General features: G+C 41.1%; 1 protein-coding gene across 1 annotated transcript in view; it reads right to left on the reverse strand.

Annotated features, from left to right (window-relative positions):
- The window catches only part of LOC311122146 (myoD family inhibitor domain-containing protein-like), a 29,818-nt gene that overhangs the window by 11,827 nt on the left and 807 nt on the right, over positions 1 to 17,184 (reverse strand). Inside the window, exon 3 of the mRNA XM_084196548.1 lies at positions 15,463 to 15,591. Coding sequence (XP_084052674.1) covers positions 15,463 to 15,591 — 129 coding nt within the window. The remainder of the gene's footprint in view (positions 1 to 15,462; positions 15,592 to 17,184) is intronic.

Here is a 17,184-nt window from a genome sequence, read left to right on the forward strand (position 1 = left end):
AATAGGTCCTATAGGAAGAATTCAAAATCGCACCCAAAAAACACAAGGAGTATATTTACATTTACATTTTAGTCATTTAGAAGACGCTCTTATCCAGAGTGACTTACAGTTAGTGCATACATTATTATATATATTTTTTCATACTGGCCCCCCCGTGGGAAGTATATCACATGGACCCACCAGGAAGACACAGGTATATTTATGAACATCAACTCAAATGTGCTGTATAAACAGTAATTCTAAAATAGTACAGGTACCGGAAATATAACTAAGAGGTCAAAACAGGGCAGCTTGGAAATTCTAATTTGCACATTACTACACTGTAAGTCATACACGTAAGGCAGGAGCTGGATTGGAGTGAAAACTAGAGCGCTGTGTTTCTATGGCTCAAGCCTTTTTAATTTTAAGAGAGAGAGAGAGAGAGAGAGAGAGAGAGAGAGAGAGAGAGAGAGAGAGAGAGAGAGAGAGAGAGAGAGAGAGAGAGAGAGAGAGAGAGATCTGTTTGCAGAGACCTATTAGGATGCCTGTCATAAGGAACATACATAGTTATTCAAATGACACATGTCAGCAGGCTAAACAGATCCATCCAGCCCCATCTCCTAATAGCTAGCCAGATACACCATGCTTGTGGTTTGTGAGTCAAAATGCACTGTGGAATGCACTGTGGAAAGTGGAATACTCACAGGAAAAAAACAGACAAATATTATAAGCAAGATGTAAACTAATCCAACAGGAGCATTTCTTTCTAAATCAACTTGTTTGTTTATCTTCGTAACCATTACAGTACATATTATAAACATGTCTCCTATACATGTTCTGGCCGTATACCTGGTTGATCGAAATGCTAATTTGTGAATGTGCCAATGACCTAGCAGCGGTCTCATCATCCCCTAAACAGCCTGGGGTGGTGTTTCCCCTCCTAACAAACAGCCCTGTAATGTCTGGCTGGCTGGGCAGCTCAATCCAAAGGGATATATTTTCTCATTAGAAATTATACATCTCCCATTCCCATATTTATAGACTCAAAACCAGGGGAATTATATGTAGAGAAGAGGGGGAAAAATAGGACCATGAATGTTATTACAAAGGCTCTGATTAAAATGTTCCTTCGGCATATCAATGCTCATTTACGGTTTGACCTTCCAACTCCGTGACAAGGACTTTCTTTATTGTGTCGGAGGACAGGTTGTTAGAAGGGACAAGCAATGTCAGAATCATCATGAATTGTCCTTTCGACTATTCCAACTCAACACAACCCAGGCTGTGATCATTGTACATGCAAATATCAGGCGTACAAATTGCATTTGAATTGCATTCAAATTGATTAAATAGAAAATCTAGCGTGAAAATGTTGCTGAGTGTTAGGGTGCTGTAGCTTAGAATAGCCTGGATAAGCTAGTCCAACTAGCCTAGTCTAACTGTAATTAATGGAGACAGACTAGCATTCACCATAACATTTAGTATAGCAGGAAGACATTCAACACATGCAGCGTAACAGGAAAATGAATCTTGCTTCAATAGAATAAAACATGTGACAATCGTGGTTGTCGTGGTAATGTCAGATCACTCCTATACTAAAAAAGTAACCTTCCAACTGATCACACACAGCTCTATTTATCTTAGCCTAGTGACGATAGGCCATCTGTGCTTGTTGAGGAAACTAAATTACCTTCTCTGATAGGATACTCTTTCAGCAAGATGTGAGATGTTATGTGACAGAACTGTTGTAACTCAATTAGACCGCCTATCCTCTATTCTGAGGGTATTGTATAATATAGCATCTCATTCCTGGAGAAACAACCATATCTACGCTCATGTCTTATTTTCCTGCCGTTTTGAATGAGGAAAGTCACTATTACTCAGCTGTTTTTCACCGTGGCACACTTAATTATTTGTGACAAATTATCATTCAAATTTGGTTCTTCAAAATGTAACCTGCTGTAGTGATCTGACACTTGAGTGTTTTAATTTTCTGAACCATTCCTCTTTTATTTTTTTCCCCCAGTCTCTTTCCTTCCCTCTTTTAGACTGCCCCTCTCACGCTCTCTTGATAACAATGACAAGGAAAGCAGGGCGTCTGGGATTTACTAACTTCAAATTTGGTAATTTCGCCGCTGATTGAGGGAAAAAAATAACCCCTTCGGACTTTGTTCTGCTTAATTACATTTTACAGTGGAGAAAGCAACTTGAAAGACAAGAGCTTGATTCGACAACCTGAACCTTTCAGGCGCTCTTGGGGAAGGTGGAGGCTATCATCAATTATCCTTCGATTTCAAAACGGAACATTTGGCGAGATGAATATGTCTGACTGCTATCTAAATCATTAAAAACACCCAATGAGATGCCATTTTCTCTTAAATTAATCACATTGAGAGGAAAATCATTCACATTGCACAAAAGGCAAAAGCGCACAGGCATTGAAGTTCTTCTCTTTTCCCCTCTTGTGTTGTGTGGAATTTGGTGTGCTGCTAATTTGAGTAGTGCTAATGTAGCATAACAGAACAGATCAAGGACATCCACCACAGCCTTAAAACCTGAGCGCTGCTGAATGACACTAAATGCAGTCTTTTCTCCCTCCATTTCTGTCTTAAGCTTTATCAAATCCCAATTTTTCCCCAATCTGTTTCCATCTGAGACCAAAAGAGGAATGTAGTAAAATCAAATGTAAAAATGTCTTCACAAGTTTGAGAAAGTGCACATCTTGCACAGATTTAGGCTTTACACAGGCAGCTACCACATTTTCTAGAAAGATCAATTATGACGTGACTCAGAGCAGGCCTAGGGGAGCTGCCAGACTCCAAGCTCGCAGAGTGCTCCACCCTCTCTCTGACGACTCAAAACCAAAACTAAGCAACAGAGAAGTGGAGTGAAGAGAGGGAGGGGGGATGAGGAGAACGGGGAGTATTTTCAGTTTCAGTTCAATCGATGACTCACAGATTCCACCAATTTCTAAATCTCTATGCTGAAGTTAGCTACAAGTTCCACAGGAAACTGACTTGTTTGAAATTCAAACGGGGCACAATGCATCTGGAGGGAGGGCATTGCAGTACTAACAGCACTGGAGAGGAGGACAGATGCATTTCAAATCAACACACAGTAACAACAAAAAACGACAAAAGAAACTTGGCAAAACTGAGCAGTCCATAACGGCCAGCCAATATAGGGTCTGTATGGGGCCGTCAGTCTATAAAAAATATCTATAGACATGGTACCTTTATTTGCTCAGTATCAATCTGAGCATTAACCAAAGCTAATGGGACAGCTGTGGGTCAATGGTCTTTGTCTTCAGAGGTGCCAATCAGGGCCTTAAGCTGTGTGATCAGACTAGGGGACAGAGGTGCTAGTCTGCCTCTGAGTGGGTTTTTAACGGAGACGGCCGTATTGATTTCAGCTCTAGCCGGGGAGCGCCGTCTGCACTGTGTCTGAATGGAGCCAGCCCAGCCGGGTCCCCAGTCACAGTCCAGTGATCAGAGCCCTGACAGAATGACCTACCAGAGAGGTGGTGAACCTGCAAACACGATGGGGGCACAGGAGGGGCAACATCACTAGAGATCTCTGTAATAGAAAAGGGTTTTAACCTTAATGTTGGAGCCAAAACCCTGTTAGAGGCCAAGTAATCCCCCCCTGCACCACTCTCATTTGATGTGGGCCCCCATGTGTGTGTGTGAGCTTTCCTTCTCTCTTCTCCAAGGCACTACCCCTGTGCTGTGTTGTGGGGTTGGTTTGGGAGCCAACAGAGTGGAGCTGCACTAGGGCATTGCTGTTCAGGGAATGCAGCAGAGCCTTTGTAGTAGAGTTGATATAGTGGAGCTCTATGGACACCTGCTCTGACTGCTCCAAGAAGACAGGTAAACTAGGGAATGAGATCTAGGCCAGTGTGTTTTACTATTATTAGAAAACTGACAATAATTTGAATGTGTTTGAGTATTCAAATCCTTCCTCCAACACTGCAAAACAATCAATATTTCGTTCTCCATAGTCTTTGTTTCTTTCGTTCTCCATAGCCAATAACCTTGTGTTTGAATTATGACGGTGATATCTGATATCCCACACATTAGAAATACTTGTGTATGAGATTTCAGTACATAAATGGATGGTACACGAACTGACTTCTTGGAAAGGTGGCCTTTGGAAAGTATTCAGACCCCTTGACTTTTTCCACATTTTGTTACATTACAGCCTTATTCTAAAATTGATTAAATAAAAATCCTCAGCAATCTACACACAATACCCCATAATGACAAACAAAAAACCCAGAAATAACTTATTTACATAACTATTCAGAGCCTTTGCTATGAGACTCAAAATTGAGCTCAGGTGCATCCTGTTTACATTGATCATCCTTGAGATGTTTCTACAACTTGAATGGAGTCCCCCTGTGGTAAAGTAAATTGATTGGACATGATTTGGAAATGCACACACCTGTCTATATAAAGGTCCCACAGTTGACAGTGCATGTCAGAGCAAAAACCAAGCCTTGAGGTCAAAGGTATTGTCCATAGAGCTCCGAGACAGGATTATGTCAAGGCACAGATCTGGGGAAGGGTACCAAAACATTTCTGCAGCATTGAAGGTCCCCAAGAACACAGCGGAAGTTTGGAACCACCAAGACTCTTCCTAGAGCTGGCCGCCTGGCCAAACTGAGCAATTGGGGGAGAAGGGCCTTGGACAGGGAGGGGACCAAGAACCCGATGGTCACTCTGACAGAGCTCTAGAGTTCCTCTGTGGAGATGGGAGAACCTCCCAGAAGGACAACCATCTCTGCAGCACTCCACCAATCAGGCCTTTATGGTAGAGTGGCCAGACGGAAGCCACTCCTCAGTAAAAGGCACATGACAGCCCGCTTGGAGTTTGCCAAAAGGCACCTAAAGACTCTCAGACCATGAGAAACAAGATTCTCTGGTCTAATGAAACCAAGATTGAACTCCTTGGCCTGAATGCCAAGCGTCATGTATGGAGGAAACCTGGCACCATCCCTACGGTGAAGCACGGTGGTGGCAGCATCATGCTGTGGGGATGTTTTTCAGCGGCAGGGAGACTAGTCAGGATGGAGGCAAAGATGAACAGAGCAAAGTACAGAGAGATCCTTGATGAAAACCTGCTCCAGAGCGCTCAGGACCTCAGACCGGTGCAAAGGTTCACCTTCCAACAGGACAATGAACCTAAGCACAAAGCCAAGACAACGCAGGAGTGGCTTCAGGACAAGTCTCTGAATGTCCTTGAGTGGCCCAGCCAGAGCGCAGACTTGACCCGATCAAATATCTCTGGAGAGACCTGAAACCGGCTGTGCAGTGACGCTCCCCATCCAACAGAGCTTGAGAGGATCTGCAGAGAAGAATAGGGGAAAAACTCCCCAAATACAGCTGTGCCAAGCTTGTAGCGTCATACCCAAGAAGACTCGAGGCTGTAATCGCTGCCAAAGGTGCTTCAACAAAGTACTGAGTAAAGGGTCTGAATACTTATGTAAATGTGATATCATTATTTTATTTGTAATAAATTAGCAACATTTCTAAAAAACTGTTTTTGCTTTGTCATTATGGGGTATTGTGTGTAGATTGATGAGGGGGGAAAAACTATTTAAATCAATTTTAGAATAAGGCTGTAACCTAACAAAATGTGGGAAAAGTCAAGGGGTCTGAATACTTTCCGAAGGCACTGTATCAAATAATTTCACTTAAGTATTTTCAATCTCTCTTTTTTTGTTTAAAACATCCACAATGAATAGGCTTCAACACTTCTGGAAATGCTAATTGAATGCTTGAAATTTCCCATATGAAATCCATCTACAGCAAGACAATGAGGAAATAATTACCACAGAGGTAGAATTACAATGGCCATTTTAATCAACCCCTGTGCTACCATTTCACCCTATTTATACTGTTTTTGATTCCATGATCCACTGGTAAGTAATCACTTGAAAATTATGCCTCTGTTTTAATGGGCTCTTGCTTTAGACATTTTTTCAGTAGAGACGGGTGTCTACTGGATTACAATAAAGATTTAGCTCTTAGGTAACAACAACCATGCTGTTCTTTTTGGCAGAAATACTAGCACAAAAAAAAAACAGATAGACTAATTTTTTTAATACTGATGATATATGAAAGTTTCTGAAGTTTACAGGATCTTACCCTGTATACTAGGGTGTTACATTTTGTATGTGGGTCTAACTCATCTTTACACTACACAAAACAATGACGATTCCTGGATATCCCACTAATTTCATAGATGCTATATTGAGGCATCAATAAGCAAGAAGAAAGCTCTTCTGCAACATCCACCAGCGAAGCAACAATTCATTGACATACATCTACCATTGGAAGTGTCAAATATTAACTTCCTAAAGGTGATTTCTGCACCCGGGTAATAACCTTGAAGCTTCCAGAGTAAAAGCACAATCAGGGATTCACACAAAGGCCACACTAATGTATTTCTTTTCAAGGCGACAGCCATGTTATTTGACCTCACGACTTCACTTCAGAATTTCCCTCAAGATAAAAAAAATAAAATCAGTTCAGCAGCCAGGGTTCTTCTTTATCCATGGCGAGAGCACTTCAACTATTTGACAATCACATTGAATAATGTGGCGATTAAACACCTAAAACTGGCGTTAGGTCATGGCAATTTATTTAAGGCCCGGGCCTGCAGAGCCAAAGCCCTGTTTGGAGGAGATATCAGCTGAGTGTATCCCCATAGAGGCCGAGCCACACAAAACCCTGCTAGCTGCCACATACTGGGGCCTTATAGTTGAAGGGCTCTGACAAGAAATAGTGACCTGAACATACATGACCTTCACGTTTTGCATATTAAAGGTCAGAAATAACTTGAGCTAAATAACACAAGTTTAACTGTTAAAGAGTAACATTAATGAAAACCAGATGTTTTAGGCTAAGTTGTAGTGAAACACGTCAATTATGGTCTTCATTTTAACAGTTTGTTGCAAAAGTGATATATTTTGGTCTTTTAGTAGTAAATCTAGGTCTTTTTGCCCCTAGCGGTTCAACTCTAGCATTGAAATCGTGATGTAGAGGCACCTTGAGAAGGTGCCTCTATGTCATCTCAAGGGAGGGGGTTCAGTATGAAATACACTATTTTCTAGATGAGCTGGGTGGTACCACCTCAAGGCTTACTATATTTGGCAATGGTCTTGGTAAGTGGAGTGTGCCAATATATTTTGCATGATGCTTCCTTGACTACTGACGTTACACAAAATTCAAAAGGCAGTATGGCACATTTCCACATGACCAAATTCAAATTTTTTGCTTAGTTTCATACACATCTATGTGCTTTTACAAATAAAAAAAACAGGCTATGATGATTATACGTTTATATTCGTAGCTACATCCATCGTCAAAAGACCGATGACAATGGTGGTCATGCCAACTATTTTTCCCAATCGCTATGACTGGCACAGTCTGCTAAAACAGTTGGCTCATAGTTCACTGGTTGTGAGTTCTAACCCCACAAGGGGCAGATATTTTTCCTGTGCCCATATACTATTAATTCTGAAAAGTGAAACCATACCTGTGAGAGGGGTCACCCTGGTAGTAGTTGTAGGTTTTTATACAGTACCCAAGACCAATCTGAGAGTTAATTTGACCATTGGAAAAAGAGCTACTGCATAAATACTGCAATGCGGGTTGGATTGAATTGAGCCCCTAATTTTCATTTTGAAGGTGATGATTGCACTTTTCTTCCCAAAGCAATAACGCAATAAATGTGAGTCCACATTTCATTATATATTTTTTGTGCCCCATGGGCGATTCGAACTTACACCGCAGGTGGCAATAGATAAAGAACTCAGCGCCTTACCACTGTGAGCCAACTGTCCAGAGCCTAATATAATCGCAATACACAGAATTGTATTATCAGAGTGTGCCAGGGGACTTCTGGTAACTATGCTTTAGTGAGAAAGTGTTGGGATCAGGTACAACTAAGTTTTCCCACCCGCAAAATTAATATTTATGAGCTACTTCTCACCTGAATGCATTTCTTTTTTTTAAGGGGTTGGGCAAAGGCTGAAAGTGGGGTTGGAAGATACCCTTTAAGACAGAAATAGACAACACGTTCAAATAACAAGCGGCAGTTTTTCTGTTTTGATTCAGGCTAATAAAAACAACAGACCCAGACAGATCACATGCAGCATAGGGCACCCAACAACTTGGAAATCGGACAGAGGGAGGAAAGAAAAAGGAATAAAATGGCACTATGTTGTCAGTCAGATGATTCCCTCCCGATTTCCTGTTTCAGTAAGCGAGGGCTTCATTACAATCAACCAGACCTGTTCAGTGCTCATCAGTTCCCTCGGCCTGGATGTCTAACATTGCATTCTGTAAGCTTACTGTATATTCAAAATATTTATATTTACATTCAATTTGCTAAACAAGCCCTCTATACACAGATTTGGTTTTTATCATTATTTTAAGTGATTAAAACATGTTCCTGCACCTTTCGCTCAAAATGAGATTTGTCGTCCCAAACACAGTCTGTGGGGGGTGACTACAATTACTACATTAAAACTGTTGTCACAGACTTCTTTATTTTTAGATGAAAGTGATGCATTTCACTTGCCAGTAGTGCAGCACACCATACAGTACACTGCATAGTCTACACCTAGGGCTGGCACAATAACCGTATAACCATGTAACTGAAGGTTATGGATGAAGACCTTCATGAAAATAAAATAACCGTCATAACAATTAAAAAAATATGTATATATATTTTTTGATTTGGATAACAATTAAAAACATATGTATATATATTTTTTGATTTGGATAACAATTAAAAAAATATGTATATATATTTTTGGATTTGGGTGTGGAACGAACAGCTGACTGAAGACAGGACGGCCAGGCATTCGTGTGGCAATTTGACTGGTAAACTCATGGGTACACTCGCAATGGCTGCAATAATTGTCATGGTAATGTAAAACGTTAATTCAAATGATGTTAACAGATGTGGCTCATGCAATGGAATTTATTTTTTTGTCAGGAGCGGAGCTGAGAAAATGTACGTCAATGTTAAAAAAAAATATATATATATTTTTTTTACATTGCTATTCTAACGGTCATTACGTTGACCGCTGTCATTTGGCTAGCCAATTACCATCATCCAAAATTCCATGACCATCACAACCCTACCTACACCTGCTAGCTACAGTAGAAACCTTGGTTTGAAAAGTTCTTGCTTCAAAATCCCTGTTCGAAACTGCTCCGGTAAACAAACCAATGGCAAGTCATTAGCGTAAGACCAAAAAGGCGCCCTGGAAAAGTTTAACAGCCTAGAAACAAAGAGTTGCTGTATCAGAATGTAAACAATCCTCTTAAAACAACTACATGGATGGAAGCAATCAGGTTGTTGTTGCTATTAGCGTTGCCTGACACCACACTCTCCTTATGGAGTGGCAAACACGAGGGGTTTAGAGGAGTTAGAGATCCTGCTTTTTCTGTTTGTACTGCTGTACTATTCTGACCTGGAAAGTGGATACTCAACTCTGTTTCAAACAACAGTAAATCTTGAGGTAATGAGATTTTGCCAAGAGGCTAAAGCAGTGTGATTTAAGTGTAAAGTATTGCTTTGGCAAACTTCGCAGGTTAAATGACGAGCAGTAAGAGGCATTGTGAGTGGGTTAATAGTGACACTTGAAGACAAGAGATCAGTTGGTAGTGAATTGGAAGAACATTCTGGAGAACAGGAACAGAACAGGTTGTTTCTATTATCACAGTTCTAACTCAGTGGGACTCCGAGTTGGAAATCGGGTGTGACATGTACTTTCCATTCAAAAACAAATGGCGAGGACTTTCCAATCAATTTATTTTCGTTTCCCCTATTATTTCTGCTGAACAAAAGGGCAAAATGATGCATGAGGAAGCGTTTACATTGCTTAACCCTTTACACTCGTGGGAATGTAAATGTTTTACAGAATGAATATGAAAAGCATATGCATAACCATGGTAGCAGTTGAAAGGGAACAGTTTGGAGATAATGGAACAATTATTACACTAAAGGTGAGGACACAACAGTTCACCTGACAAGACTGAATGCAACCATTACACTGTTGATTTTATGTGCATTTTACATTTACTGTACATTTTGCCGCATTTGCTGATAACGAAAACTGAAAATACTCCGGAGACATTCAGTAACATGATAAGACTATTTCTGGAAAATGTGGGATAGGTGCATCATAAGACAAAAAAATGACAGGGGTTTGGTTGAGGACTAACTGGTGTCTCCAAGCAGCCACACACCTCTCCAAAGTATGCACAGTTCCTAAGCAATTTCAATGCACTTTTATAATTCAAAGAACAGTCTTCAACTATAAAAGGTACTTTCTTTAGCTCTCCTAGCTGTGCCGTTGAGGAACTAGAGCAAGGACACTTATACAGTGAGGGAAAAAAGTATTTGATCACCTGCTGATTTTGTACGTTTGCCCACTGACAAAGAAATGACCAGTCTATAATTTTAATGGTAGGTTTATTTGAACAGTGAGAGACAGAATAACAACAAAAAAATCCAGAAAAACGGATGTCAAAAATGTTATAAATTGATTTGCATTTTAATGAGGGAAATAAGTATTTGACCCCCTCTCAATTAGAAAGATTTCTGGCTCCCAGGTGTCTTTTATACAGGTAACGAGCTGAGATTAGGAGCACACTCTTAAAGGGAGTGCTCCTAATCTCAGTTTGTTACCTGTATAAAAGACACCTGTCCACAGAAGCAATCAATCAGATTCCAAACTCTCCACCATGGCCAAGACCAAAGAGCTCTCCAAGGATGTCAGGGACAAGATTATAGACCTACACAAAGCTGGAATGGGCTACAAGACCATCGCCAAGCAGCTTGATGAGAAGGTGACAACAGTTGGTGCGATTATTCGCAAATGGAAGAAACACAAAAGAACTGTCAATCTCCCTCGGCCTGGGGCTCCATGCAAGATCTCACCCCGTGGAGTTGCAATGATCATGAGAACGGTGAGGAATAAGCCCAGAACTACACGGGAGGATGTTGTCAATGATCTCAAGGCAGCTGGGACCATAGTCACCAAGAAAACAATTGGTTACACACTACACCGTGAAGGACTGAAATCCTGCAGCGCCCGCAAGGTCCCCCTGCTCAAGAAAGCACATATACAGGGCCGTCTGAAGTTTGCCAATGAACATCTGAATGATTCAGAGGAGAACTGGGTGAAAGTGTTGTGGTCAGATGAGACCAAAATCGAGCTCTTTGGCATCAACTCAACTCGCCGTGTTTGGAGGAGGAGGAATGCTGCCTATGACCCCAAGAACACCATCCCCACCGTCAAACATGGAGGTGGAAACATTATGCTTTGGGGGTGTTTTTCTGCTAAGGGGACAGGACAACTTCACCGCATCAAAGGGACGATGGACGGGGCCATGTACCGTCAAATCTTGGGTGAGAACCTCCTTCCCTCAGCCAGGGCATTGAAAATGGGTTGTGGATGGGTATTCCAGCATGACAATGACCCAAAACACACGGCCAAGGCAACAAAGGAGTGGCTCAAGAAGAAGCACATTAAGGTCCTGGAGTGGCCTAGCCAGCCTCCAGACCTTAATCCCATAGAAAATATGTGGAGGGAGCTGAAGGTTCGAGTTGCCAAACGTCAGCCTCGAAACCTTAATGACTTGGAGAAGATCTGCAAAGAGGAGTGGGAAAAAATCCCTCCTGAGATGTGTGCAAACCTGGTGGCCAACTACAAGAAACGTCTGACCTCTGTGATTGCCAACAAGGGTTTTGCCACCATGTACTAAGTCATGTTTTGCAGAGGGGTCAAATACTTATTTCCCTCATTAAAATGCAAATCAATTTATAACATTATTGACATGCGTTTTTCTGGATTTTTTTGTTGTTATTCTGTCTCTCACTGTTCAAATAAACCTACCATTAAAATTATAGACTGATCATGTCTTTGTCAGTGGGCAAACCTACAAAATCAGCAGGGGATCAAATACTTTTTTCCCTCATTGTAGTTGTTTTGTTTGGAACACAACCCTGCATCACCGCCATTACACAATTACCGTTGTTTACGTAATCCAAAAACTATCCATTATAAATCGCAATCTGTGTCCGGTGGGCATGATTTTTGAAAGCATGTTCTATTGCTAACATGACTAGCTAAGTTATTCAATACAATCTTACAGTGTTAGGCTTTCACAAGGCAATTCAGTGAAACCAATCGTAATTTTGGTGCGCACAGAAAGGAGTCATGAGTGCATTCAGGTAAAACAAACATAGGCTCATTCTGTTCAGAACAACCCAGGGTATGACGACATGTCATCTTGTAACTGTACAGTAAACATAGTGATCAAAACATTGACACTGTACATGACATGAGTTTGGAGATGTGAAGTGCACATTTGGACTTACGGCTGTTTGGCTTGCTTGGAAGTCATCCAAAGCGGTATTTATCATAATCCTCAATTTCTCTTTTTTCTTTTTTTTCTCATTTTTTTTTTGTAGGGGGTAGATCAGCTTCAATATTTTCTGCATCACTTCCAATCCCCCATATATATTTTTTGCAAATAAATAAATAAAATGTGCAATTTTTTGTCCATTAAAATAACATCAAATTGATCAGAAATACAGTGTAGACATTAATGTTGTAAATGGCTATTGTAGCTGGAAACAGCTGATTTTTTATGGAATATCTACATAGGCGTACAGAGGCCCATTTTCAGCAACCATCAGTCCTGTGTTCCAAAGGCACGTTGTGTTTGCTAATCCAAGTTTATCATTTTAAAAAGGCTAATTGATCATTAGAAAACCCTTTTGCAATTATGTTAGCACAGCTGAAAATTGTTGTGCTGATTAAAGAAGCAATAAAACTGGCCTTCTTGAGAATAGTTGAGTATCTGGAGCATCAGCAATTGTGGGTTCGATTACAGGCTCAAAATTGCCAGGAACAAATAACTTTCTTCTGAAACTCGTCAGTCTATTCTAAGGTTATTCCATGCGAGAAATTGCCAAGAAACGGAAGATCTCGTACAACGCTGTGTACTACTCCCTTCACAGAACAGTGCAAACTGGCTCTAACCAGAATAGAAAGAGGAGTGGGAGGCCCCGGTGCACAACTGAGCAAGAGGACAAATACATTAGAGTGTCTAGTTTGAGAAACAGACGCCTCACAGGTCCTCAACTGGCAGCTTCATTAAATAGTACCCACAAAACACCAGTCTCAACGTCAACAGTGAAGAGGCGACTCCGGGATGCTGACCTTCTAGGCAGAGTTGCAAAGAAAAAGCCATATCTCAGACTGGCCAATAAAAAGAAAAGATTAAGATGGGCAAAAGAACAGACACTGGACAGAGGAAGATTGGAAAAAAGTGTTATGGACAGACGAATCGAAGTTTGAGGTGTTCGGATCACAAAGAAGAACATTTGTGAGACGCAGACCAAATGAAAAGATGCTGGAGGAGTGCTTGATGCCATCTGTCAAGCATGGTGGAGGCAATGTGATGGTCTGGGGGTGCTTTGGTGGTAGTAAAGTGGGAGATTTGTACAGGGTAAAAGGGATCTTGAAGAAGGAAGGCTATCACTCCATTTTGCAACGCCATGCCATACCCTGTGGACGGCGCTTGATTGGAGCCAATTTCCTCCTACAACAGGACAATGACCCAAAGCACAGCTCCAAAGTATGCAAGAACTATTTAGGGAAGAAGCAGTCAGCTGGTATTCTGTCTATAATGGAGTGGCCAGCACAGTCACCGGATCTCAACCTTATTGAGCTGTTGTGGGAGCAGCTTGACCGTATGGTACGTAAGAAGTGCCCATCAAGCCAATCCAACTTACCTGCAATTAATGCAGGGCCAATATCCAAGTTCCTTACTTTTCCTCCTTCCACTTCCCTCTTCCATTTTTGCGGTAATGCTGCAATTATTTGGTTGTAATTTTGGGTAGAGCAGACATTTCCATATGTTTTTGTTAGCTGCGTGTGCGACATAACTCCACCAGTCCTACCTATAATAACATTTACGAATACCTTTTTTTTTAAATCAAAATTTCTATTTATTTTTATCAATTAGTATATTTGAATTTAAGCATAATACTTTAAGTCATGTTAGATTACAGTATTTCAATCACCTCAGACAATTTTTTTCTCAAAAAGTTGCCCAATTAGCAGGAGGGATGGGGGCAACTTCTTGTCGCGTGTGGTGCTCATGTTCAAAACGGCTGTCAGTCAAAACCCATACAGAGCCAGAGCTCTGACGTCATGTATAGCATGTTACTCAACGCTTATAAGTGCCCAAATGTTCAACCCGTATACTGGTATGAGTGTAAAGGGTTAAGAAACAACAAAGTGTGTATCACCTAGACTGCAAAATAACCACAGATTGCTTTGCTGTTGCTATGGTCCCTTCTCTCCTTTCATTTGTAACTGAATCTTTCAGCCGGGTAGCATATTTACATTTTAGTCACTTAGCACAGGGTTTCCCAAACTCGGTCCTGGAGCCCCCATGGGTGCACGTTTTGCTTTTCCCCTAGCACTACACAGCTGATTCAAATAACCAACTAATCATCGTGCTTGTATTATTTGAATCAGATGTGTAGTGCTACGGCAAAAAACTAAAAGTTCACCTAGGGGGCCCCACGACAGAGTGTGGGAAACCCTGATTTAGCAGACGCTCTTATCCAGAGCGACTTACAGTTAGTGCTTTCATCTTAAGATAGCTATGTGGGACAACCACATATCACAGTCATAGTACATTTTTCCTCAATAAAGTAGCTATCAGCAAAGTCAGCACTAGTAAGGGAGATTTTTTTTCTCACAAATAAGGACAACTAAGCATGTTATCTGATTCACTATAAACATGGCTACAGTGCAGACACACTAAAACACTAGACATGCCTTCTAAAGAGATTAAAGTGCACTGAAAGCTCAAACAAGTGGGCATGGACAATCAAGGCCAAACCACAACAGGATTTCCACACTCACACTACAGAAAGCTGAAGGGTTGGAAGAGCAACCAGAAGGAAACATGCCAACTATTGGTCATTATAGCAGAATGAGAGAACACGCATGTTACTTCATCCCATGTTATTGTTATTTAATCCCACAAGATCATTGTATTAAACTTCAATACCATCTGGCCATTTCTCTCTGAAACTGGGAGGGTAACTTTTCAGAAGGACCATCTGTCAACGGGCATGCGTCACTCTGCCACAGGGCCTAACAGTGACAACAAGTGTTGATTGACAAGTCCGAAGGTCCTGACAGAACATGGTCATGACAAAAACATTACTCAGGTAAGATAGCTGGGCTTGGCTACTGCACAAGGCTATACATGTTTAGAGTGTTTCTGTCACTATGTCATTGTTTCTGTCAATGTGTACAGTACAATTGTTAGGTATTGTGTTTTGTGTGGATCCCAGTAAAGTAACAGATGGGGATCTGGGAAAACACGTAATAGCAGGATTTCCTGAGGTACCCCTCAATGTAACACTTACTTCGAACAGGGTCACAATAGGTAGGGCTTTCCCCCATCACGTGACTTTGTCCTTCAGTGGACGTGCCTCTGGGACACAACGTTCTGGATGGGTTTGTAGTTTCAGATGATTCGTTACTGTCACAAGCATCTAGGATCAAAGCACACAACATAAGAAAATGAACAACAGTTTAGCTTAAAAAGAAGGGGGGAAAAGAGACTGACAGAGAGATTGTTTGCATGTCCTCCCATTAAACAGCTCAACTGGTCAAAATAAAGGTGTACTTCTACTCAGAAAAATATGTAAACGGTGATAAGGTCAACTTCGGTGGACGTAATACTAATATCAGGGACAAAATGACAAGCCAAGCCAGGGCTGCCTTATTTTTGCCAGGAGAAAACATTGTCATTTGGCGAAAGGTTACACAACAGAGTCGGGAGCAGGGCGGTTCAGGTAAAACCCAATGCCAGATTTCTGGATCTCATTTTCTCTACTCTGCTCCCGGGTGTGCACTACCTGCCAAGGTTTTTACAACCATAAAGACAGCATTAATCTACATTGAAAAACATATGTAGGCAAAAACCTTCTCCGATAACTATGAAAAAGGACAGCCCATCTCTCTGAGTGACTTTATTAGTATTATGTGATCCCCCATCAAATACTGTACATTAAAGGATCCTTGCAAAAATGCCGTCTCCATTCCTGCTATGTTTAGCCAATATGCTACAACATCAAAAACATCTACAATGTCTTTATGACAGTTGAAAAAACGACTTCCCGTTTGCTTCAGACAGTTCCTGTTTTGGGTTTTTTCGTTTTGTGATATTGGTTTATGTTTTGGTTGTAACATAGCCCTTTTCATGTTGTTTGGTTCTGGAAAAGAAGGTGACGAATGGCTCAGCACAACATGGCAAATTTTATTTACCTTAGCCGGAAGATGCATTTGTTGCAGACCTGTAATGCTGCCGCTCTGTTTAGTAAGCAATGGCAGACAGATGAAGGAGAGGGATGAATGAGCCACAGTGGCTCTAGATAGATATGGCCCAATCTTAGCCAGAGGCATGGGCTGATAGATGGCAAGTCTTTAGTCTTGGTGTGACTCCCTCCCTCTCAGATCGATGCACACTTACAGTAGCAGTGTGATGCATCGCTGTATTTAGTGATTACAGTTAGAAATAAATTAGCCTATTCTCAGAACACCTACAGCCTCCTGAGAGAGGGGAAATGCAGTCTTAACTGAGAAAGGCTTTGAAGGTCCAGCGAAAATCCATTGGCCACCCGTCCCTGTGATTGCTTACTCTGTCCTACTTTGCTATTTTTGACAGTGCTGTAATGATCCTTGGTATAAATAGGATGGGTAACGGTTCAGCGGCTGTTTGAAAGAAGAAGAAAAAAAAAATGGGGCCAAGCTTATTTTACATGTGATAATCTTACGGGCAACTAGAAAGTTAATTAAAAACTATAATTGGCTGTGGTTCCTGCTAATAGTCACCAAGGCATTCCTTCAATCTTTATTGGGAAATAATGAAAACATTATCATACCTAATGCTGGTGTATAGATACCGATGTCTGGCAAAACTACAGGAATATAATTTGAGGGAATGGGTTCATGTTGGTTGTTATTATTGTTCTGAGTGAACTGAGGGATTTTGACATGCAAGGAAAACAAGACCATGATTTCAATTATGACTAATTTTCCATCTTGACCAAGTTATTATTGATAGAATATTCCTTCAATGGTAA

The sequence above is a fragment of the Coregonus lavaretus genome, assembly GCF_964263955.1.
Source record: "Coregonus lavaretus genome assembly, contig: HAP1_SCAFFOLD_649, whole genome shotgun sequence".
In the NCBI taxonomy this organism is placed as follows: Eukaryota; Metazoa; Chordata; class Actinopteri; order Salmoniformes; family Salmonidae; genus Coregonus; species Coregonus lavaretus.